The 25,912-nt window shown below is 36.5% G+C and overlaps 1 protein-coding gene across 6 annotated transcripts in view; it reads left to right on the top strand.

Annotated features, from left to right (window-relative positions):
• Positions 1 to 25,912, top strand: part of MME (membrane metalloendopeptidase) — a 108,222-nt gene that overhangs the window by 79,070 nt on the left and 3,240 nt on the right. For all 6 annotated transcript variants that reach the window (XM_019440070.2, XM_019440055.2, XM_019440058.2 and 3 more), the window contains exons 17-22: positions 8,064 to 8,122; positions 14,082 to 14,201; positions 15,232 to 15,365; positions 16,191 to 16,256; positions 19,171 to 19,266; positions 19,600 to 19,676. In XM_019440070.2, coding sequence (XP_019295615.1) covers positions 8,064 to 8,122; positions 14,082 to 14,201; positions 15,232 to 15,365; positions 16,191 to 16,256; positions 19,171 to 19,266; positions 19,600 to 19,676 — 552 coding nt within the window. The remainder of the gene's footprint in view (positions 1 to 8,063; positions 8,123 to 14,081; positions 14,202 to 15,231; positions 15,366 to 16,190; positions 16,257 to 19,170; positions 19,267 to 19,599; positions 19,677 to 25,912) is intronic.

Raw genomic sequence — 25,912 nt, 5'->3', positions numbered from 1 at the left:
GCTGTTTTTGTTATAGTCTGGTCACGATCGGTCTTCTAAAATGACTTCGTTGTAGTGTAGAGGCCAGCATCCTAAAGTGTATTAGGGTAAGGGGGAGACCTAAGTATGAAACAATTTTAAAAGGAGCACTTTCTAAGGGGCAGTCCCAAATGGCAGCCTGGGAAGATCCTGAACTCACCTCATTCCATGGACTGAATCTATAGCTACATATGGAACAATTATTCCCTCTGATAAAGACCTGAAAACTAGCTGAACAGCTTCTTCATGACAAACAGTAAAAGGGCTAAATTGAGATGGGTGGGAGAGGCAGTTTGGTGGTCTTGCCAAAAACACTATCCCTGGTGCAGTGACCCACAACTGGGAAGGGGGGATTTCACAAATCCAGAGCTTCTTTCTGAGGACTGAGGTGTTTGTTCCCCACATCACACCAACCTGTGGGACCTGCAGTGGAGACATGTGAAAACCAGTGGGACTCAAATCCAAGAGACCCAAAAGGACAGAGAGAACTGAGATAATTATCTTAAAGGGCTTGCATGCAGCCTCCAGTCACTCCAGGGACCAGCACAAAAGCAGCAGTTTGAAAAAGGCCTAGATTATATGTGAAGGAGATTTATTTGCTAATCCTAACTCATCTGCCGAAAGGACATGGGCCTGTTGGGACTCCATGGGGAGAGAGGAATGGGTGGACACCAACTTTGCTCTCTCTCTCTCGCTCTCTCTCTCTCTACCTTGATAACATAGGTAGGAGTGCCTCAGCTCTGTGCTATTCTGCTGCCTTGCTTAAGTGAACGAGCATATGCAGGACACACAGGGGATGCTCCTTAATTACCTGGCTCTGGTGGCCAGGGGGCTTGTGTTAAGAGGCCACCAGATCCCAAGGACTGTAACAATCTGAGAGATAGTTTTTGGCAGGCAACCACCCCCAGAGTACTACACAGACTGTAGACTAAAGCATACCTCCAGTATTTCTGTGTGAAAGCCCTATTTATTTGTCCAGGAGCTTCAGTCTGAGGGGCAGACTTCAGGTGTGCTACAGATCTAGAGGCTATGGAGGTGCTCTCAGGAAATGCAGGCTGGGGATACCATCTTTGCGTCTCACTACACCTCCCCAGTACCTCCCAAAAAGGAGCTTATACACTCTTCAGAAGCCCCAATTTTTATAACTATACACCAGGGACACCTGCAGATCAAGTGGTCTGGAGGCCAGCAGGGTTTACAGTTGCAGTCCCTCAAAACTATGTATTTGCGTACTTTAGAAACTGCTGTCTCAGGGGCTTCCAATCAACCTCAAACTGGGTGCTAAATGAGATTCCTCCCTTTGGAACACTGACAAGTCTTGCCACACCCTCAACAACTGGGATCTATGAAGAATGAATCAGGTTGCTTTGATACCTACAAAGGTTGAGAGACGGCAAAGACCTAGGGCAAGGTTGAGAGATAAGTTTCCTACACAAGGGCACTCCTTCAGTACTTCGAAAGGTAGTTGTTTTGCCTAGTACATAGAAACAAGTGAAAAGAGTCAAACAAAATGAGAAAGCAGACAAATATGTTCCCAATGAAAGAGCATTAACACCATATATTCCATATTACCAAATCAATCTATAGGTTTAATGCAATCTCTATCAAAATTCCAGTAGCATTTTTCACAGAAAAAGAACAAACAATCCTAAAATTTGTATTGAAACACAAGACATCCCAAATAGCCAAAGCAATATTGAGAGAGAAGATAAAAGCTGGAGACTTTATATATATATATATGTGTGTGTGTGTGTGTGTGTGTGTGTGTATCCTACAACTCATCAGCAAAAAAAAAAAAACAAACAAAAAACCAGTCCAATTAAAAAATGAGCAGAGGATCTCAATAATCATTTTTCCAAAGAAGACACAAAAGATGACTAAGAGGCACATGATATGATGCTCAATGTTACTAACCAGAGAAATGCAAAGCAATCACAATGAGATATCACCTCACAATGTTAGAATGTTTATTACCAAAAAGAAAAAAATGGCAAGTTTAGCAGGGGACCTGTTGTACACTATTGGTGGGAATATAAATTGGTGCAGCCACGATGGAAAACAGTATGGAGTTTCCTAAAGATACAAATAGAAGTATACCATATGACCCAGCAATTCCACTTCCTGGTATTTATTTGAAGAAAATAATAACCCTAATTTAGAAAGATATATGCACCCTTATATTTATTGCAGCATTATTTACAATAGCCAAGATGTGGGAACAACCTAAGTGTTCATTGATGAATGAATAGATAGAAGATGCAGTATGTATGTATGCATGTGTGTGTGTGTGTACGTGTGTGTATATTTATACATATACATCATATACACACATACACACAAGGGAATACTATTCAGCCATAAAAAGGGTGAAATATTGCCATTTGTGACAACATGGATGGAATTTGATGGTAAATGCTAAGAGAAACGAGGCAGAGAAAAACAAATACTGTATGATTTCCCTTATATGTGATACCTAGAAAACAAATAAAAAAACAAAACTCATAGATACATAGAACAGAATGGTGGTTGTCAGGGCAGAGGATGGTTTGGGGCTGGGTGATATATATAAAGGGGATCAAGAGATGCAGACTTCTAGGTATAAAATAATTAGTTGTGGGGATGTAATGTATATAACATGGTGATTACAGTCAATAATATGTAGTGCATACTTGAAAGCTGCCAAAAGAGAAAACAAAAACATGTTTTTCATAACTTTGTATTGTGACAGATGGTAATTAGATTCATTGTGATGATCATTTTGCAGTGTATACAAATATCAAAGCATTATATTGTACACCTGAAACTAATATGTTATATGTTAATTATACCTCAATAAAAAATTAAGTTTTCTGATTCATGAAAGTGGCATATCTCTTCTAGGTTTTTAAGTCCTCTTTAATTTCTTTCAGTAGTGTTTTGGAGTTTTCAACGTACACATCTTGCCCTTCTTTTGTTAAATTTGTGCCTGTTTTATTGTTCTTAGTAGTATTGTAGATGGCATTGTTTTCTTAATTCATTTTGGATTGACATTGCCAGTGTATGTAAATAAAACTGAGTTTTGTATATTGAAGATAAGTAAATAAAAATGAGCACTTTCATTTTTAAAGAGTTTAGCAAGGAAATGGCATTCATCCTTGTACTGAAATGTGTTATATAATACAGATCGACAGCTCAGAAGTAGAGGATTTGGATGGAAGATGAGAGGGTCCTCTTTCTCCGTAGTTTACATATCCGTGTCCCTGTTGTATTGCTTAGTTTTTAAGTACATTCGAAGGTCAGAAAAGCATGCTGTGCCTTAGTTTCTACACCTGAAAACTGGACGTGTCATCTATCTTGTATGATTGGTTTGGCTGAATGAAGGTCTATAGGTCTATAGGAAACTCTGAAGTCTTGATGAAAGAATATTAATAAATGTAAAAGGTTACAGTGGTTATTGGGATTACAAAATGAGAATTCTCCTTTCCACAAGGACTTGAGGAAGATAGAGAAAACCATTGTTTCGTACTGCTGATCTTAAAGGAGTTGCTTTGGGACCACTAGATGCTGGGAAATGGAACACTTTCAGGGAAAGGGGCATTAACAGTTTTGTTGTTTTAAGTTTTAAAGTTACACATGAGAGGGTGAAAGAGGAGTTAAATTCCAGGTGCTTTTGCAATCCAGTGGGTTTATTACATCCAAAAGGCTGCGGGATCAGGCTGTCAACTTCTGCCTTTCGTCTCTGCTATAAAACTGATGTCTTTGTGCTTTAATTTCATCACTGCCTGGGTTCTTCAGGGTAATAAGAGATAGAAGAGAAACACCTGGTCCCCATCTCAAGGGTATTTCAGTCATATTTCCCATCCACACTGTTAGTTCAGCTTTGAGGTCTGTGCGGCTTAGAGTGGCCCGTCTTTGTTCTACTGTCAAATGCCCCCAAACCAAAATCCGTTCACCTGACAAAGTCATGGCTCCAAAATTAAAAATAAAGTTTTCCTCCTTCTTGCTTTCCCATTCTTGGTTAATACCACACACACCCAAACTCCTACCCACTCAGACCATTGGAGGCAGGAAGAAAAATCAAAGAATGGGTGTGATTTCATCACTCAGGTCTGATACCTGCTCCAGGCAGCTGCTAGTATCTGGTCTCCAGTCTGGACGTTAAAGATACCGTCAACCTGCACTATCCATTATTTTAGGGCAAGAATCACCACCATTTGTTTTTCTCTTCTGTTGTGCATTTTCTCTTTTCTGTGCTGCTATTCAGCATCAAATGTGTCTCTGTTCCATAAATGGAAGCTTTTCCTGAAACTTTGAGGCTGCGTCCAAATCAAATGAACTTATGGTTTCCATTGCGTCACCTTTAACTTGAAAAATATTTTCTTTGCCCTAATTTAGCTTTTTACATCCAGCGTACTGAGATATTTCATGACTGACCACACATGTTAGACGCTGAACCTGTAGCTGTTATCATCATTTTATTTAAGGTGTAACGATTCAATCTCAGTATTTCAAGTTCCTGTTGTTCCCAGGGACAGTATGCCCTGTGCTTTTCAATCTTGAATCACCCAGGGGTAGTCTAAGGATGCATTGTGCAGGTTCTCAGGGAAGAAAAGGCAAACGCTACACACTACTGCTCTGTAGTGTGTAATTCCAATTTTATTTGGGAGTTTTGTGGTCATAAATAGCTCCATATTTTCCTGAAAGTATAATTCACCAGGGACGTTTTAATATGTAAAGCACTCCCTCCTGGAAAGTTACAGACATGAATCAAAATGCAATCATAAACCCCTCAAAGTCATGTAACAGAACAGCAGGAAAGCACTAAAACAAAGGTATGACATTTATTTTTACCAAAGCAGTAAACATGAGAAGGGTCTATAAACTTCATTCATCTATGTCCTCCTTCTGAGACCTGTTGCTCTCTAAAACATTTGCATACATCCAGCTCCTTTCCTCTGTGCTTTACTTATTTTAAGAAAACATTTTGGATTGGTACCTTTGGTCTGTCATTTGTAGCATGTGCCTGAGTCCAGAACCAAAAAATTGGCATATGATTTGTGATTACCCATAAAAGTCCATGAGGAGTCACTAAATCGGTTCATAATTGAGAAACTGAACCTTAAAACAACTGAGACCTGGAAACATGTTACATCAATTTTATAACAATTAAAATGAATAATTTTAAGCTATTTGGGCATAAAGTCTACTGCCATAGGTGCTATCAAAATGTTGAGACCACATGAAAAATACCTTTCTGAAGAGTCACTATAAGGAATGGTGTTTCTCCTCAGGAGTAGCGAGAGCACGCTGTCCATTTTGCCCCTCCTGCCACACAACTCAGAGCCACACTTGAACCTAAGTCGTAATAACTATGTGAATAACTATGTGAATATATGTAAACATAATCCTGATAAATCATTTTTCCTGATCATGGTTTTTACTTACATAAGAATTGTCTTTTGTAATGCCTTTTTGGTCACACAAACAAAATCGACTTGCTCTGTATGGTTCCTGATCTCTTGATTTTAGTCTTAACACCCCTGGATTTAATGTTTTTGCTGTGAGTCATGTGAGAATCATGTGGGAATCAAGTGGAGTTTAATTAAAATAAATGTAATTATTTGCTTGTAATCCTCAACCTGCAAGAAATTTAAATACTGATGACTCACCTATGATGAAATTAGGAAAAACTGATCTATCAGTCACACCATCCTGTTTGAAAATGTTTTTATCTATTTAAAATGGCATCAAACTACAAAAATATTGTTCAACCATCCCCTCCCACACACACACTCCATCTTCAAATTTATTTTCTTTCTAAAGAAAAATTCAGAGAAGTGTTATCTGGATTTTTTTTTTAATTTCCCGATGTTTTCTATGAATGTCTGAGTCGTGTTATTGGAGATAAAACTCATACTTAATTAGAATTTATCAGACAGTTGTTATATATGGCTTTCGCTCAGTTCTTTTTAAGAGATCAAAATAGGAACTCACATCTGACATCCCATAATAGTTACTGAAATTGTAGCTAAAATGTTGATTTGGACAGCTGACTTTGTACTGCTTACCTTGCAAAGCAGGGTCTGGAAACAGTTCTGATTTAACCTCATTGTACTAATTACTGTAAACTCCTTCCATGAGTAGGATAATAATTGGCATGCTAATTATTGCCCTGAAAGTGGCATAACTACAGTGAAACCGTTAGCTAATAATATATGATTGTCTTAAGTGTATGCATGTGTGCTGACATTTAAGGGGTTATCTGAAATTAAGCATTATCTATTATTCAATGTGTGTGTGTGTGTGTGTGTGTATACACACATATATATACTAGTATATATAATATATATAAATACAATGTATATATATAAAAGTCTTATTAAGATTGGAATATTACTCCTGTTGCAAAAAAGTGCTGAACAATAATTTTATTTTTTATTTTACTGAAGTATAGTTGACATACAATGTTACATGAGTTTCAAGGGTACAATATAGTGATTCAACAACTCTGTATTATGCTATGCTCACTACAAGTGTAGCTACTATCTGTCACCATACAATGCTATTATAATACCATTGATTATATTCCCTGTGCTGTACCTTTCCTCCTGGGACATTTATTCCATAACTAGGAGCCTGTACCTCCCACTCTCCTTCACCCATTTTGCCCATCCCCCCACACCCCTCCCCTCTGGAAATCATCAGTTCATTCTCTGTATTTATGGGGTCTGTTTTCGATTTTTGTTTGTTCATTTGTTTTGTTTTTTTAGATTCCACATATAAGTGAAATCATGTGGTATTTGTCTTTCTCTGCCTAACATCTTTCACTTAGCATAATACTCTCTAAGTTCATCCATATTGCCACAAATGGCATGATTTCATTCCTTTTTAAGCCTGAGTAGTATTCTAACAATGATTATTGGGGTTTTTTTTTTAATGTTTATTTATTTATTTATTTATTTATTTTGAGAGAGAGAGAGAGAGCACGTACACAAGCATGGGAGGGGCAAGGAGACACGCGCGCGCGCACACACACACACACACACAGAAAGAAAGAGAGAGAGAGAGAGAGAGAGAGAGAACCCCAAGCAGGCTCAGTGCTGTCAGTGCAGAGCCCAGCGTGGAGCTCTATCTCACAAACTGTAAGATCATGACCTGAGCCAAAACCAAGAGTTGGACCCTTAACTGAGTGAGCCACCCAGACACCCCCAACAATGATTACTGGTATGCAATTTTCATAACATCTGAGCAGAAAGACATGGGAACATTGTCACCTGTTCTTTAGCTTAATACTGCCCTCAAATTATATTCTGCGAGCTATTTTTTTTTTCCATTTTCTCATTTAGTCTTATGGTAATTTATGCTGCTTTTTCATCTCTTCAACTAAACTGAAGTCAGGAACTGTATTTTATGAAATCTCTGAATGCTGCATGGAGACTAAGTCATGGTATACATAGACAGACAGACAAATCCACTTAAGATCCACCTGGATTTCACTTTGCAGTCATTATACCAAAATATGCCTTTGCTCAATTAGCTGGATTGCTTCATTTAAAAAAGGTAATTTTAAATGGCAGTAATCAGAGGCAGACTACCTGAAACTAACTACCTGAGAAGGGGATATCTTAGTTTCAAAATAAACTAGAACATTTAAAAGATGTAAATATATTTGAATATGAAGTTTTAACAACTTAAACTTCAATATCCTGCCAATTGCTCCAGAATTGTTGGTATAGTTACCAAGTATCAGGAACCTAAAGGTAAGCATATTTCAATATAATGTTAATCCATTGCAATTTCCAAAAAGGTACATATGAATAGGTACATATGAATTCACACAGGTGAAATAACAGATTTGCAGACGGGGATATATTCTGATTTTTCAAAAAGTAGAAATATTTTCAAATGAGCTGTCTTACCTAGTGAACTAATTTTAACTTGTTGGTCATATTTCAAACAGAAAGTTAAGATTCCTCTTGGAATAGTAATAATGCTTTTATTGCGTTGAGTAGATTGAATCAGATGATAATAGTATAATTTGTAATGAGTTCTTATGTTTTCCATAGGTGGATAAGTGGAGCAGCCGTAGTCAATGCATTTTATTCTTCAGGCAGAAATCAGATAGGTAAGGTCTATTCCTAAACAATTCTTTAATATTTCTCTGTTGTTACCAACTTGTAGTGAATTGCATGACCAATTTAAAGTACTCCCCATAAAAGCACAGCAGAGGCCGAGTTATTGATTTATTGAATATACTCCTTAAAAGTAAATGCATCCATGTACCTCTTTTCACTGTAATAGCAAATTTTAAGTTAGTACAAATTACATTAAGTGGTTTTCTTTCTTTTGCAATGTTCTCATCTGTGGCTAAATGGTTTATCTTATGTCTAAGTACTTTTATTTTATTTCTGAATGCTTTTTAAATGTCTCTCATGTCTCCATCAAGTTATATTGACTTTAGGACTTTCTAAGCATCAGCATAAGTTTAAGGTTCCATGAACCAGCTTTGCAGAAATCCCATCCTCCAGGCAATTATGTATGTTAGCTCTGGTGGGGATGGTCCTGATCTCTATCACCCATTTTTCTGGAAGATTCCAAAGGTCTCAGAAAGTTGAAAAGTCAATTATATTAGGTTGAACCATATGAAATTATATTTGCTTAACTACTTTTAATCAAAAAAGAAAAAAAACTAATATGTTCATGAATAGTAATGTTATAGGAATATGTGTAGAAATGAATACATGAGTGAGAGATATAATGAATAACTAAATGACTTAATAGAACAAAGATATATAATTTTTTTTCCCTGGGAAGACTTTGAGATCTTTAAACTTTTTCTTAGGTATTACATAAATGGACCCATTTTTTCCCCAAGGGTTTTAAATATGTAGAAAGGCACCCAACAGATTGACTACTATCAGAGGTATACTAAACAAACAGTACAGCCAGTGTCTCCAGGTGTACTTAGTCTAGCCCTTCATTTCAAAGTGTGGTCGAGAATCAAGAGGGGAAATATTTTCAGCATTATTCTCAAATAAAATCTCATGCCCTAAACCTCATTTTTCTTGAATTCTGTTACAAATTAGATTAGATATGGTGGAAAATCCTGCAATATTTTTCACCATTGGTTAAAAAACAAACTTTAAAAGAAACTATAACTCTGATTTTGTTCGATTATACCTTTCCCCCTTGCTTTTAAACCAAGGAAAAGTTAAATTAAGAAATTATCTACATTTTCTTCTGGTATGTTTATGGTCTTTATTTTTGAAGTAAATCATTAGCCATCTGGAATTTATTTTGGTATATGACATGAAAATTAATTATATAAAATAATCAGAAAAGTTGTGTGTGTTTTGGGGGGTTTTTTGGCGTGTTTTTTTAAATTAATTTATTCATTTAGAGAGAGAGACTGTAGGAGCAAGTGGAGCCAGTGGGGGAGGGGCAGAGAGAGAGGGAGAGAGAGAATCCCAAGCAGGCTGTATGCTCAGTGTAGAGCCCAATGCAGGGCTCATTCTCACAACCATGAGATCATGACCTGAGGTAAAATTAAGTCGGATGCTTAACCAACAGCCACCCAGGTGCCCCAAGACTTGTTTTTTATAACATATCAATAATAAGTAAGTCATATGCAGTTGGTTAAAATCAATTAGTTCAAAGTCTAGTCTAGTACATTTCCTAGCTAGTGCAATGATTACCTAAACCCAGACCAGAGTCTGTTTAATGATCAACTAAGAATGCATGCAGTCTACCCTTTTCAATATATTCCTAGAAACCATTCAGTCCTTTCTTAAAAGTGCCTTTCTCTCTGGAGAGCCTTCACTTTGAAGATCTCTTTTTGATATTGACTAGTTCTGTCAGTATAATATCTAGTTCATTATAGACTTGGACTTAAACAGGATAATGAGCTCTTATGGAATTCCAAGGCAAAATGAGGCAGCCTGGACTTCAGTCTGTATTTGAGCAGACTAAAAGATACAGCTTTATTTTAATCCAGCTGAGGAAGGACCCTGGATCCTATCAGGCCTGGTGCTGATTCATTCCAACAAGAAGACCCATACAGACCTTTTGTAGAACCACTCTGGTATGATAATCCCTTCAGCCCCTCTCTAGAGCAGATCTACAGTTTAGGTCAAGGCAGGATCTTGTTAGGCTCTGAATTACCTCATATCCCTGGAGCTGGCTCAAAATTGGTTTACTTCAGAGATTCCCTGATCAGAGAAGACCAGAGAATGTTCTCAATTTGAATTTAATACCCTCTAACCAAAGAAGCACACAGCAAAAGGAAGAAGAAGGCAAAAGTGGCCTAACATTTCACAAAGTAGTCAGTTATCCTCTGAATAATCAAGAATTGGCTACAATAAGCATTCTTAATAAAAAAGACCTTTTAAAGATTCTGAAGATAAATTCATCAGATAGAAATTCAGTATCTGAAAACTTGTTAACATCTTTTCATATGCTTGTGTTACAATAACAGCAATTCAGAGGAAAGGAAAGTGTCATGCAAGAAGAAATCTTTGACATGTGTATGTTTTTTCTTTGACAATTCATTTAAATCTTCAACGTGGGGATTGTCTTAACTAAAAATAATTGAAGATCCAGATCTTCATCTTTCTTCTAGATAGAAGTGTGTGTGTGTGTGTGTGTGTGTGTGTGTGTGTGTGTGTGTGTGTGTGTGTCTGTCTATCTGTATACATACATAGATATACAACTTTTGATTTTGGAATTGTGCATTACAGAATTAGAATAGCTATAGAATAGCATGTGTCTCATAAATGACCCTCCTACCCTCACACAAATACCTTAAATTAGATCACATATAATTTCTCATGGGATTGGCCTTTTTATGTTATGGTAAAAAAGAACTTGTTTTATTATCATTTAGGGAGTTATCATATTAATAATTTCTTCTTTTTAATTCAATTCCAAACACTTTTTGTTCTAACTCACAGGAAGACTATATTCTGCCTTATGTACCCCTGCCAGTTTCCATCAATTTAAAAAGAAATCAGCTTCCCAGACAGGAAGGCATACTGAAAGTGTTTAATTCACTGGTTCTTATTCCCCACACATTTGCTCCATAGAGCTCCAGAAACCTCCCATGGATTATCTAGTGTATTCAACCTGGGTAATGTATGATGACGTTGAAATAATAAATTTTCTAAAGTTATATTACTTGTTCTTAGGAATCTCATTTTCAGGCTTGAAAATTAAGAGCAAATGTTTCCAAACATATTGATATTCCATTTAACATAAAAAATAATCTTTAGCTTTTTTCCACCCCAAATTTATTTCACCTGATGTCATCAAGCTTTATACAAGATTCTAAAATTGAATTGCTCGCAGCCTTAAAAAAATAAACCAGGGAAGCAAGGGCATGGGAGTTAGGGAGAAACACAGTTTTTTGTTTCATGGACCAGTGACTTATGTAATTGACTAATTGACAATCATGAATGTAAAAAATGTACAACTAAGCAATTAGTTATTATCAACAGTTGTGAAGTCTACTGGTAATAGTGATAGGCTAATGGGGAAAATCCTCATCATTGAGATTTAGCTGATAGTGTAAAACAAGAAATCATAATTTGCAAAGCTGAGCTTGAAGACTAGTATTTAATATGAGCCATAAAAATATTATCACTTGCCTGAAGAATGACATATCAGGGTACAATTAAAGCAGCAGGATCTTTACAGTTAATGTTTAGTCTTGATAGCACATTTCATAAGAGCATTTTATATAACGGGTGGATTTTAATCAAAGTACATAGTGTGGGAGATAGTATTCACTTTAAGTGAATAACGTACTGCACATAATTTTAATATTTTAAGCTAAAAATAACTTCTTGGCACTGTTGATAACTCAGGCAGCTACATGTGAGGTATAACTTTCATCAAAATTCTCCAAGGACAGAAGTATTTATTTTCTAATTATTTTGTCATTTTGGATGTTATGGTAACTTTCCAGATTTTTTTAAAGATCTGGAGAGCATTTAAATTGTCCAGCATATTTTTGAAGTCTCCTCTGTAAATATCCAATATTTATCCTTGAAATCCATTCAAGGCTATGCCATATTTGCCCCACCCAAAAGACAAAGAAACAACATTTGCTACTCTGTATAACTAGATCTTAGATTTCTTAAGGTCGGGACCTTCTCTTGACTTTTCTTAGAATCCCACATAGCAGTCGCCTAGGGTTTTGCATGCAATAGGTGTTGTTACCAAAGATTTTATTATTATTACTATTATTATTATTATTATTATTATTATTATTATTACAGGATGTAACTCAGTAGATACTAGAATTTTAAAACATGTAAGATGAAATTGCTAAGTTATGAGTACTATGAGGAAGGGGGTGGGCATGAGGAAGATGAAGTAGGAGAGGACCATGGAGGCAAAGGCTAGGAAAAAGATGCTATATTTAGTTAGAAAGTATCAAAGCCATCCAAGGATTTTTCGCAGGGGAGTGATAATGACCAGAGTTGCGTGATTTTTTTTTTTAATATGATTTATTGTCAGATTGCTTTCCATACAATACCCAGGGCTCATCCCAGCAAGTGCCCTCCTCACTGTCCATCACCCACTTTCCCCTTTCCCCCACCCCCCATCAAAGAGGTGCATTTTAGTCTGGCTGCAGGGTGGAGTAGATCTAGGATAGATTATAGTTGGGTGAGACAGGAAGTGGAAAGATCACATAGGAAATTAAATAATTTTTTTAAAATTTTTTAATGGTTATTTATTTTTGAGAGACAGAGCACTATCAGGGGAGGGACAGAGAGAGAGACAGACAGACAGACAGACAGCATCCAAGCAGGCTACAGGCTCTAAGCTGTCAGCCCAGAGCCCGACTCAGGGCTCGGACTCACAAACCATGAGATCATGACCTGAGCCAAAGTTGGATGCTTAGCCAACTGAGCCACCCAGGTGCCCCATGTAAATTAAGTAATTCTTAAGACAAGGAATGATAATATGAAGTAGGATGGTGGCGATAAGACTGATAGGAGGAGATAAACAGAAGAAATGCTTCTGGAAGGAAGGTATATGACCTGGTCTTTTCCTAAGTAGACTATATAAGACTTTGTAAAAACAAACAAACAAATAAACCAATATTTAAACAATAAAATAAGCATGTAAGATAAATATAAAATGTTCATGTTGGATGATTGGGACCCTTCAGATGCCATTATCAGAAATAAAGTCAAGAGAGTGATGGTTTAGAAGGGAAAATGATGAGTTTGATGTTTGACACATGAAATTTAAAGTTTGTGAGACATCTAAGTGTAAAAAGCTAGCAAGTTAATGCAGATGTCAGGGTAGACATAAAAAATATTTATTTATTTAATAAAGTCTTTAGTAAATTCATTTGTTCATTTATCATTGATCATTCACCTATTCAACCTATTTCTTAAGCACCCATTATGTTCCAGGCACCTTGCTAGTTTTAGATCCTAAAGATAATGAACTCAAAAAACAAATGGACTCAACAAATAAACAAATGTATCTCTGGGCCCACAAATCTATGCTCTCAAAGGACTGATAGTCGAGGGTCTAGAGCAGGTGAGGGCAATAAGAAAAGGAAGGACAACAACCAAAAATAAGGAAATAAACAGCCACAGGTACCTTGTTAAAAGTAAAATTGGGCAATGTGATTGGAGGATGCCTTTCATTGAGTAGTTCTGTTTATTTAACAAGCTATTGTAGTTGAATAAAATGTTAGAGATGACATTAAAAGAAATACTGGTGTTATTAAATAACTGTTTATCCCAAATATTTGCAGCAGGGAAAAGACTTTCTGAATGAAGATGATAATTTTCCCTTGCTCTAAACTCTTTATAGCAAAAAACAATCTTAGCAGAGTTTGTAAAGTAAATTGTGATTATAAATCATAGATTACAGTACCGCTTTGGGATGAACTCTCTGTTGTCATCAATAATAAAAGACCTACATTTGTTTTATCACAGAAGATTTTTATATACAATTAAGTGAAACTGACATACTGGAAAATAGCTTACCAGGCAGAAAGCCAGCCCCAGGCCTGCCATCACAGAATAATGCCAATAATCTTTAACCATCTTCTTTTTTTGTAGTCTTCCCAGCTGGCATCCTGCAGCCCCCCTTCTTCAGTGCTCAGCAGTCTAACTCATTGAACTATGGGGGTATCGGCATGGTCATAGGACATGAAATCACCCATGGCTTCGATGACAATGGTAAAGTGCCGTGGACACTTTCCTTTGGCTGAGACAGATCCTAATAAACCTGATTAAGAGTTATTATACTTGATCAATACAAGAACATATTTATTCATCCGTGTACCACTGGCTAATAATCATACTTTTAGTATTCCTTTTAAATTGTTCTTAGGAAGATCAGAAATTTCTAGTAGTGAGGTAAGCAATGTGTGCTTTCCACTCTTGACGGAATAACACAAATATTTACATTGAGAAGACACTGATATTTGTCAATGATAAATGTTTGGTCTTATTTCATGAAAGTGTCTATTAATTCAACTATACAGTAATTTTCACAGGTAGGTACTAATACCATTTCAGTTTTTTTAATGGAAAAAAGTAAAGGCACATGAAAGAATTGCTAGGAATTAGTGGAATCAGGATGTGAGTTCAAGTAATTTGTCTTTGTAGCCCTTTTCTTATTCACTACATCATAAGTAACTATTTAAAAGGATGATAAAATGAAGTCTTAAAACATGACATGTAATAAATGCCACTGTAGCTCAAAAAAGGGAAAGATCAATGTGTTTAGATTTAGTGGGAAAGCCCCAGGAGGAAGGCACTTCTTTCTGTGTGCTTGAAGTTGAGGGAAACTGAGTCCACGGTGTGTCTCATGAAGGGTCTGGGATATGAAATGAATGCAGAATAAAAATAATGGTCTTTTTAAGTTTCAAAATATCAAATTAAACAGTCTTGGTCAACATGAAAACTCTCCAAGAGAAACAAGGCACGATTTCAGGACTGGCTTACCTGGTGGCCTCGGCTGAGATATCAGGAACCAAGTGGACGCAAGGCCTGGATTAATACTAAGGCACATCAGCAAAGCAGGCCCTGGCAGCCCAGGTTTCATCAACACAGAATGAGGAAGGGAGCAGTTCCTCTCATTACCTGTACAGTGTAGTGTTCTCTCACACAGTGGTATTTTGTTCCTTGCCTTTCAGATTAAACATACCTTATTGTAATTCTTGATGTAATGAGTTCCCATTTTACTTAAATCATTATATTACAGGCAGGAATTTTAATAAGGATGGAGACCTTGTTGACTGGTGGACTCAACAGTCTGCAAATAATTTTAAAGACCAATCCCAATGCATGGTGTACCAGTATGGAAACTTCTCCTGGGACCTAGCTGGTGGACAACATGTATGTCATCAGCACTCTCTTGAAAAGTTTTAGATATATTCAATCTTTTTTATTGTTGTTGTTGTTGACGACGATGATGTTTTATTTTTTTGAATATAGATGACATGTAATGTTACATTAGTTTCAGGTATATAACTTTGTGACTTTACAATTTTATACACTGTGCTTTAACCACGAGTGTAGCTACCATCTGTCTCTTGACATTGTTATTACAGTATCACTGACTGTATTCCTTATGCTCTGCCTTTTATTCCTGTGCCTTCCTCATTCTATAACTGGAAGCCTGAATATCCCTCTGGTCTTCACCCATTTGGTCCATCCCCTTGTCCCCTTCCCCTCTGGCAACTATCAGTTTGTTCTCTGTATTTATAGTTCTGGTTTTTTAATTCATCCTTTTTAGATTCCATTTATGCGTGGAGTCATATGATATTTGTCTTTCTCAGCCCGACAACATAATACCTTCTAGGTCCATCCATGTTGCCTCAAATGGCATGATCTCATACTTTTTTATGGCTGTGTAATATTCCTGTGTGTGTGGGCGTGTGTGTGTGTCTCTTCTTCCTTACCTGTTTGCCTATCCATAGACACTTAGGTTGTTTCTGTGCCCTGGCTGTGGTCATGCTACAGTAAATAAATATATCTTTTCAAGTTAGTGTTTTTGTTTTCCCTGGGTAAATACCCAATAGTGAAATTATTGAATCATATGGTATTTCTATTTTCAATTTTTTGAGGAATAGATATAGTCCATCTTAAATGCATTATTGATGCCTTCTTAACAATCCAAATACAGGTAAGAATCTTTAAGCATCTTTTGTTTTTTAACAGCTCAATGGAATTAATACACTGGGAGAAAATATTGCTGATAATGGAGGCATTGGCCAAGCATACAGAGTGAGTAATAATATTGTTTCCCATTTTAATGTTTGGCGTATATATTTATCATATTTAATCACTGATGTAAAGCCTTTAGCAAAAGGTGCATATAATGTAGGGAGTAAGCAATGAATAGAAAGTAGAAAATACATGGGGAAAAGGGGGATTGGGCAGTACAGTTATGATTGAGCTGAACACCAGTCTAAGCTCCTGAGAAGCTGAGGAGAAGAAACATGGAATGTTATATGAGCAGAAATGAGGAGACATGCACGTTCCATAGAGGAAGCAACATTTTTCTAAGAAATAATCTCTGAAATAATTTTTTAGAAAAGGTATCTCATAAAAAGGGTTATTTCAGTCATTGATCAGTGTACTAAATGGGACCCCCCGTTTCACAGCAGGTGAAGCAGTTAGGAACCATAATCAGCATCAACCACAGTCCAGTTACAATGATACAGTGAGGGACTGAAGTGATATGGCCTTGTGGCATGTGGCCTTGTAGTCATCCAAACTATTATATCCAGAGGGGTATATCCATGGAGCATCCCTGAGAATCTCGTTTAGCCTTCCATTCATTCTTGCATTCAACAAATACTTGTTGAGGACCTTACTATTCTCAGCGCTGGAGATGTAACTGCAAACCTTCCGTGAAAGATGCCATTATTTGATGGGTTGAAGGATGATCTAGTCGATGCCATGCGCACAAGAAAAAGTAGGGATTTTCACAAAAGAGTAGAGGGATACTGGTCTTGGAATCAACAAGGAGAAAGAGAGAAGGTAGTTTTAAATGCCTCTTCTAACCCTGAGGTAGCTCACATGTGAGACAATGAGCAGTGTCTACTTGAGAAGGTACAAGGGTCAAGGTGCCTCAGGACAGAACCAGGCTTCTCTAAAACCAACACAGATGGAATGTCCTATGCAATGGATGAAGATGTAGGGTTATTTTCCCACTATAGAAATGTATGGGTTAAAGGGGAGTAGGAGGGCCTTAGTGGTTGGGCCAGGAAAGGGTAAGCAGTGAGGGAAAGATGACTGGTAGAACCTGTGACTTGGCAGTGACCATGGATGATCAAAGTGTGAGACTTGAGAGATTGAGCTGCCTGCAAAGTTTCCAAAAGAATGAATCCCAATAGAATCTGGGGTGGGTGGGGGGTGGTACGTTGCTGCTTCTTTGAATGCTTGGTAATATTTTGACTGGATGCCAGTCAATGTGCATTTTACCTCTTAGGATACTAGGTATTTTGTTTTCGCACAAATATTTTTGAGCTTTATACTTGGACACAGTTAAATTCCTTAGAAATGGTTTGATCCTTTTGGATCTTGCTTTTACAACTTGTTTGGTGGGACTAGGGTAGTGTTCAGTCCAGGGACAATTATTCTCCACTGCTGAGGCAAGACCCTACTGTGTGAAACTCAAGGTCTTCCATTTTTGTCCTGTGTGAATACTAGGCATTTTTATCTCTAATCCTTTTTCATGGTTCCTTCCCTAGTTTCTGGTAGTTTGCTCATATGCATACTCACATACTCAGCTGAATACTTGATCTCTAGAGATCCTCTTCTGTGTGGCTTTCTCCTCTTCAGGACTCTGTCCTTGGTGTCCTTGAACTCTCCTCTCCTTCTCAACTCAAGCAGTCCCTTAAGCTCTGATTGAGTTTCTCTTCTCTACGTTGTAAACTGCAAATGCTTAAGGCAATACACTGGGGCAATTATAGGGCTTATCCTATATGTTTACCATCTCAGAGAGGTCACTCTCCTTTTTGCCTGATGTCCAGTGTAATGTGCACCATTGTTCCATATATTTTGTCCATCATTTGGTTGTTTCAGCAGGAAGGTAAATCCAGTTCTTGTCACTTCATTTTGCCTGAAAGTGGACGGAATTGGCACTCTTAATACTCCCAAACCCCGACAGTTATTCTAATATTCAGACAGATTAAAAATCATTCCTGTAAAACTCTAGTCAAAATATGGGTTGACGGTACTTCCATGAAGATCCTCACCTAAAACAACTACAGAATTATTATAATGAAGCAAATTACAAGTGTGCAAATATTTTATTATATGTGAAATCATAGCATCTAGTACCTTGTCCCCTTGCTATATTGTGAGCTTCCTAGGAGGGAGCAGGATCAAGTCTTCCCCACGCTCCTAGCATCTTTTCAAAGGAGATACTCAGTAAATCTATATCAATGGCAAGGAGGAAGAAATCAAATATATCTTCTGCTTATCTGAGTGATCACTTTCCTTTGTATTAAATTGGAAGTAACACATCTCAGAAAGTTTGTTGTAAATCTCTTAAGTATATTTAGTAGAGAAAAACTACATTTTTTAATAGTGTTCATAAAGCCTTACGGATTAAGAACACTTTCTGACATTCAAGTAACCTAAATTCCTTCTTCCTAATGTAACTGAGGTTCAGTCTATTTTCCCTTGTCTTCCAGGGGGCCATAATAACTGCTCATCTTTATGCTTAGAATCACAGGATACTAATTTTTAAGAGATCTTAAGGAATGCCTTGACTTTGGGCCTGAATCATTCAAACGAAGTCTGATGAAAGTCTTTTTGCTAAGAGTAATAACTGTGCTAAATATAACCATCACAAACTCCCTTGGCAATCCATTCTTCCAACAACTGGACTTATCCATCTCTCTATAGAACAATATTTAGATAAGTTTTTCATCATTTATTTAAGTCATCCATTCATTCAACTGACATTTATTGATCATTGATATTTTCAGACCATTTGTAAATAAATTCTGGTTTTCTTTCTAATCCATGAAATAGTTGTTAAGTTTCTATATGTAAATATATTATTATGACGATCCTGATATAAAAGGTTAATTACTTGGTTACTTGGTTACATGGTCTTTTGCATAGATTTATACATAAATTTCAAAATTATAAACATCATGTTTCTATTTCATTAACTGCCTAGGCCTATCAAAATTATGTTAAAAAGAATGGTGAAGAAAAACTACTTCCTGGACTTGACCTAAATCACAAACAACTATTCTTCTTGAACTTTGCCCAGGTAGTGTATCTTTTTTGATTGATAGATATGAAAATCATTTTGAGTTATAATTTCATAGTAAGTTAGATATTGCATGCTGAGTTTTCTTGTTTTAATCAGTTATGGCAGAGCATTTGACTTGACTGACTTTCATTGTTTATAACAGACTATCATATCATATTAATGGTAATTATGTTTCTGGTTGCCTATCACTGAACAATTATTTGAAGAGTAAATGGTTGGGGAATGCAGAATTCCAATTTAATTTTTGCAATAGGAAGTTGGCCTGCTCAAACAAATAATCTTTGACTGAACCTAAGCACACTACTTTCCTTTTTCTATCCCTATCCCTAGGTGTGGTGTGGGACCTACAGGCCAGAGTATGCTGTCAACTCCATTAAAACAGATGTTCACAGCCCAGGGAATTTCAGGTACGTGGGTTTGAACAGCAGTCAGGTGCTCCAATATTGACTCCATTACTTCTAAATTTGGAAATTTTTTTTTTCTAACTGTGACTATAAAATTTTGAAATACAGTTGTTGTTGTTTTTTTCTTTTGAGGGTCATGGAACAAACGATCACCAGAACAAAACAGGATAAATGTCATGTTTACATGAGCATAGCCTTGACTGCTGTTATCCTCAGAATATACATGACCAATGCTCAGTGCTTGATGGATTCCAACAAAGATGCTGCCTGAGAATAGTAGCTCTATTTAAAGCTAGCATAGACATTTTTAAGAGGCTATGAAAAGTTTAAGCGTAACACCAATGAGTAGCCATTCCAAAGAAAGATTTGCATTCAACATAAAGAGAAATGTTCTTTAATTAGAGGTTGATTAGAATTAGAGGCTTAATTAGATGTAATCAGTGGCTGTCCAACATAAAGTTAGCCCCAGAGCTCCAGGAGAGGATACCTTGAAGCGGAAGTCAGAGAACAGCTCATTAAGGATGCTGGAGAAAAATGCGCTGTAGAGTGGAGGGTTGAGTTAGAAGAAATCTAAAGTCCTTCCGAGACCAGTAAATCTCAGAGAAATCACAACAGTGAAAGAGAATCACTCGAACCAGTGTTTCAGTGTTAAATCCTGGATCCCTGTGTATCTAGTTTAGCACTAAATTATTAATGCTCCCCCTTCCAACATACTATACCACTTCATCGCTGCTAAATGATAAACAACACTTCTCAAGCAGGAACTCTGAAAAACAAATTAAAATTTTGTAGAGTGGTTAGAAAAAGTTTGAGAAAAAGAGAGAATTAAGGGGCTGAGTTTTAAAAGCCCTTCCTAAAATAGCCATAAGTATACTGCCCGGATCATTCACTCCTGGGGAAAAACTACATTCAGTTATGAAACAATAAAATAGCACATTTACAAATTAAAGAATTTACTCAGCTTGTTCTAGTATCATCATTGTAATCACCATCATTTAGTATTTGCCTTAACAGTTCTTTCAAAATTCATTCATTCAGCAACTGTTTATTGTATGCCCAATATGTTTATAATCCAAGGTAAATTCAGTCTTGGTAGAATATTCAAATTAACTTCTTTTTTAGGTAATGAGCAGCAAAAGTCACTAGGTTAATTCCCATTATGGTTTACCCAAGTAACTGTTTCGTTTCTAGAATTTGCTTTTTCCTTACTGAAGTCTTCAGAAGTGAAGGTACAGGAATCTAATTCTGAAGACAACAAATGCAATTCATACGCTCACATTAACCATGATAACAATCTAATTGGTCAAAGTTCTTCCCTCCATATCCCGATGAACTAAAGCATATGTCCGTAGAAACCTAAGTGAATTTAAGTAGTATTATTGTAGTACGTGATACACCTGGCATCCTCAGAGAATGAGGCTTGCAAATTGAAAGCTTTTGATAGCTACAATTTGTCCCTTGAGTGTTAATGTTTTCATCTTAACCACTGGATGAAAATTTCTCTGTTTAAAATATTTTCTGCCCTGTTGCCTTATTAACACAGTATCCTCAACAAAACCTAGCCTTTGTTTTTAAATGACACAGACTATTGTTATGACTACTAGTTGGCATTTTAGTGCTTATTAGTCTCCTGAAATCCTCAAAAGCTAGTGTGGGGAGCAACTTATTCCTACAATACGGAGCCACTGATGGGGATACAGTAGTGCTTTTTTTTACTTTTAATTTTGGCTTTTTATTAGGGTTTTTCTGTTTGTTTCTTTCCTAGTTCTCTTTTCTGTTACTACATTGCCTGCCTTTTGCCATCTCATTCCTTTATTCTGATTAGGTCAGAAAGCATATCTTTATACTTGTATGGTAAAAAAAAGAAAATGCAAGCTTTGAAGTAAGAAACACTTGAGTTCCACCCATGATTCTGCCATTTGCAAGCTGTTACTTAATCAATTTCTTAATATATAAAATGAGGATTAAGTTCTCATAAGAGCCATTGAAGATTAATGTTAATATAGAAGTGTCTGTTACATATATGTGTGTGAAAATTAGTACTAGAATTATTTTTAGACACGAAAGGTATAAACAGAATAAGAATTTCCATGAGTAATTTGAAACAGTTTTTATTAACTAAAGTCAAGGGCTCTTTGTTGCTCATTTCTTATGTCTGTATAGTTCAGAATGTCAGTAACTGATCACCGGTTAAATGATATGTAGGTAAATATGTAACTGTTCTACCTTCAATTTTAAACTGAAAGGATTTTATTATAAATATGTAAAATTTTCTCTCTATAAAAGTACATACTATTTTATTATAAAATATGTAAAATTATTTGTAACTTTCATTTTCTCTATCCTGGTGCAAAAGATGCCTCCTTGACTATTTTTCATTTATAGCAAGAAAAGTATGTGTTGTTTTTTTTAAAAGGGTAAATGGAATGCCAACCCTTTGTCAAGGAAACTATTATTTTCTCTGGAGGTAAAGGGATTTCCTTGGCAAAAGGTTGAGGTTACATTTAGTTTTGGAAACAAGCTGCTTCCTGGCTCTACAAAGTAAAACATATTTTTTAAAGAGCCTTAAAAACTAATAGAAATTGAATTGCTAGTGAAAAATTGTGCATAGTGGGCTGTGTAGAAACATTTCTGAAATAGAGGGAGATTTTGTAAGCTTACGCTTAAATATTCACAGTATTAACAACAAAAGACAAAATATACTTGATATAAAGCTGAATCTATAAAACAATTTGTTAGGTCTGAGCTGTAATTGTCTTATTCTTCCTAACCAAAGTCTTATGTACTTTACATAAACTTCTAAAAACTTTAGTATTTAAAACAAAAACATTTCCCCATGAGGTTCTAGAAATTGAACTCAAAATTTAAATGACTTCTTTGGAAATTCGGTTTTTCTTAGCCATCTGCAGTCACTCAGAATGGTTGTTATGCTAATATTTACTATATAAAATACACATGTGTTTCTAAAGTTATTCAGATGTAATACTTCTAAACAATATAAAAGGGTCTGATACTTTTTTTAAAGGAAGTCCAAAGGGACAAAGTGATACCAATGTATATGCTACTTAAATAGCAAAAGTGCTAATTTAGATGCTTAAGTTGCTAGGGTCCCCTTTGTGGCTCAGTCAGTTAAGCATCCGACTTTGGCTCAGGTCATGATCTTGCAGTCTGTGAGTTTGAGCCCTGCATCGGGCTCTGTGCTGACAGCTCAGAGCCTTGAACCTGCTTCAGATTCTGTGTCTCCCTCTCCTCCTGCCACTCCCCTGCTCATGCTCTGTCTCTCTGTCTCTCTCTGAAAAACAAACACTTAAGAAAAAATTTTAAAATAGATGCTTAAATTGGTGGATAATTGTCTTCCAGTCAGAATATAAGGGCACTTTCTAGAACTAACACTACTAATAAAGCAAGAAATTTTCCCCACAGATTAATTTCTAGCACTTTTTGTAAGAGAGTCTTTCTAGTGTTTTATGTAGACATTTCCAAGTAATATGGTGATTTTATTCCCTATTATTCTATGATATAGTATGCATATGCTAAATCGTCTTTGAAATACTAATGTTTCCTCCATTTACCTTAAATATTAGCATTGGTTTTGATATTTTGTAAGTGTTTGGATTTTGGTGAACCTTGTAGAATTCCTGTTAGCACTTGTTAATCTTCAGACTGGATCTGGGAATCTATTCTGGCATTTGTTTCTTTGTCAATCCATAGTGGAGCATAAGCTGATCAAGGTGACCTTACTTTAACAAAATCATCAACAACAGTTAATGATAAAGATTGGATAGTTTACTTATGAATGAAGCTAGTTAACCTGGTAACCAAGTCATTCATTTAAAAGAAGGAACAAAGGGTTGTCAGAAGACCAATTAATTGCAAAAAGCTCATTCAGTAATTCAAAAATCCAGTTAAGTGCAGGCAGAGGTAGTCTTCTTGATCACCTGATGTTCAACTCTCTATATCTTAAATGTTTTTAAAAGAAGTGATTATTTGCCAAGGCAATAAACAACAATAGTACAATAAAATATTTTATATAATAAAATAAAACTTTCAAGTAAATCACTTTAAGAAATAATTAATAAAAGCCATTTATCTTTGTTATTATAAACACATATGCCACACAGTTTTCATGTAGCATGAAATTCAGGTAAGTATTTTATGTAATATTAATGAAATATGACCCCACTCTTAAGAGAAAGGATTCATTTGATTAATAATGTATCCACTTTTTGAAATAGATTATTTATGTCCTCCATCCAAAGATTTAATGTAAACAATAAGACATTAATTAGAGTACTAGGAAGGTAAGTGAAGACCTGGTATGTTGTTGACCTAATTATTCAGAATCAAATTGTCTAAGCGAAGCCTTTGGATGGAAAGAGAAGAGCTGGAATTGAAATGAAGAGCTAAGTGTGCCTGAGGTTGAGTGTTGCCACATTGCTAACTCCCATTGGTGCTTTGTGAAGACTTCCCTTTTTTGAGGTGTGTGTGTGTGTGTGTGTGTGTGTGTGTGTGTGTGTGTGTGTGTGTTTAATTTCCTTAATATTTTTATGACAAATGTAGAATTAAGTCATGGGTTTGGACATTTTACTGAAGTACTTGTCCCCATATGATTATATCTAAGACACAATCCTTTTATTAAAAAAGTTTACTAAAATGAAAACAAAAAAGAGCACCTCTTCCATTCAGTGACTCTCAGATAATTTCCTTGACCATCAGGGAGCTTCCTCCCCAGTTTGAGGAACAATCGGGCCACCATGATGACTGTCATTCAGCCAGCATATAGGGCTTCCTAAAGTGGAAACGGGATTGAATTAAATGAATCAAAGCATCTTTCTGTCTCAGAGTCCATGAGCCCAGAAACTTAAAAGACTAAAGACCAATACAAATTCCTGATGTGTAAAATCCTTTTATTCTTTGGAGCACCTGGCTGGCTCAGTCGGTAGAACATGTGACTCTTGATCATGGGGTCATGAGTTCGAGCCCCACATTGGGAATAGAGATTACTAAAAATAAAATAAAATCTTTTTATTCCTGCATATAATCACTTTTGACCAAGTATCAAGTGAATTTGTTCTTAAACTTTTAGATGTAAGAAGTGACACATTTATTACTATTATTATTATTATTATTATTATTATTACTATAATAGCAAATTAACTCAATCGCAAGCTCCCACCCTAAGCAAGGAAGTAAGAAGTTTAATTTCAGTAGTTTTCAGTGTACTCCTTTTTAAGATTGTTCAGGAACCCGAAGACCTAGAAATTAGGGAATTAGCCTCCATCTCCAGCCTGCTGTGGTCACTGCTGATATCCCTGCAGTTCAAGGGCTCCCTCTGAAGTCAGGTGGCTCCATTTCCTTCAGGTGGTCATGGGCAAGGGCCCATTACACCCCATCCTATCAGAGGTTCTCTCAGGACCCTGCTCATAGTGAGAGGCATGTCTGTGCCATTCACACAAAGGAGAGGGCACATTACTGGGCCCCTTCTCAGCACTGGGAAGCCAGTCTTTTCCATATCAAATGGACTAATAGATGTAAATGCCCCAGCTCTGGCCCCCACCCCATTTCAATCACCACCCGCCCTCCCCCAAATACCAGGAAGATTCCTATTAATCTTTAGGACTTTTCTAGGAGTACTAAAAATACACACATAACCAAAAAGATTTACATTCTCCCTGAAGGGATAGAGGAGTTGTGATGTTGGGGATGAGAGATAGTTGATGTGGTAATAGTTGACACATTAGGGAGTCAGATTTTCAGAAATTCAGTTATCTTTCCTGGAATGGGAATAAGGAAAGAAAATGCTTGCTTTCTCTCTAGTTGGTTGTAGCAAATAAACAACAAAAATGCCAAGCAGGACATTTTCTTTATAATGCCCTATTCCTCGTATACATGTAATCACCGTGACCAGCCAACAGACTCATTTATTCGGTATGTATGTCCTGAGTCCTACAATATACAAAGCACTGTGCTAGGCTTGGGGGGAGGGCAGCAGGGAGCAAGAGATACACAGTATTTTGCCCTCACATTACAGTGTAGGGTTATGTCAGGAAGTAAAGAAGAAGAACAAATCACTGTGAATCGAGAGGGCTACTGCAGGTGGAAGGAACTAATCTGGACATTATTTGAAGAAAGCCTCTGAGGAGGGGTGTTTAAGTGGAGGCATGAAGGCTGAGAAGGAGTGAGTCATGTAGTCACTGGGGAGTAAACTTTCCAGGGACTATGGTCAGTGGGAGCAGAAA

The sequence above is a fragment of the Panthera pardus genome, unplaced genomic scaffold (genome assembly GCF_024362965.1).
Source record: "Panthera pardus isolate Hobbes unplaced genomic scaffold, ASM2436296v1 HiC_scaffold_16, whole genome shotgun sequence".
In the NCBI taxonomy this organism is placed as follows: Eukaryota; Metazoa; Chordata; class Mammalia; order Carnivora; family Felidae; genus Panthera; species Panthera pardus.
The sequence above is the reverse complement of the archived record's forward strand: the minus strand, read 5'-3'. Positions and strand labels throughout refer to the sequence as shown.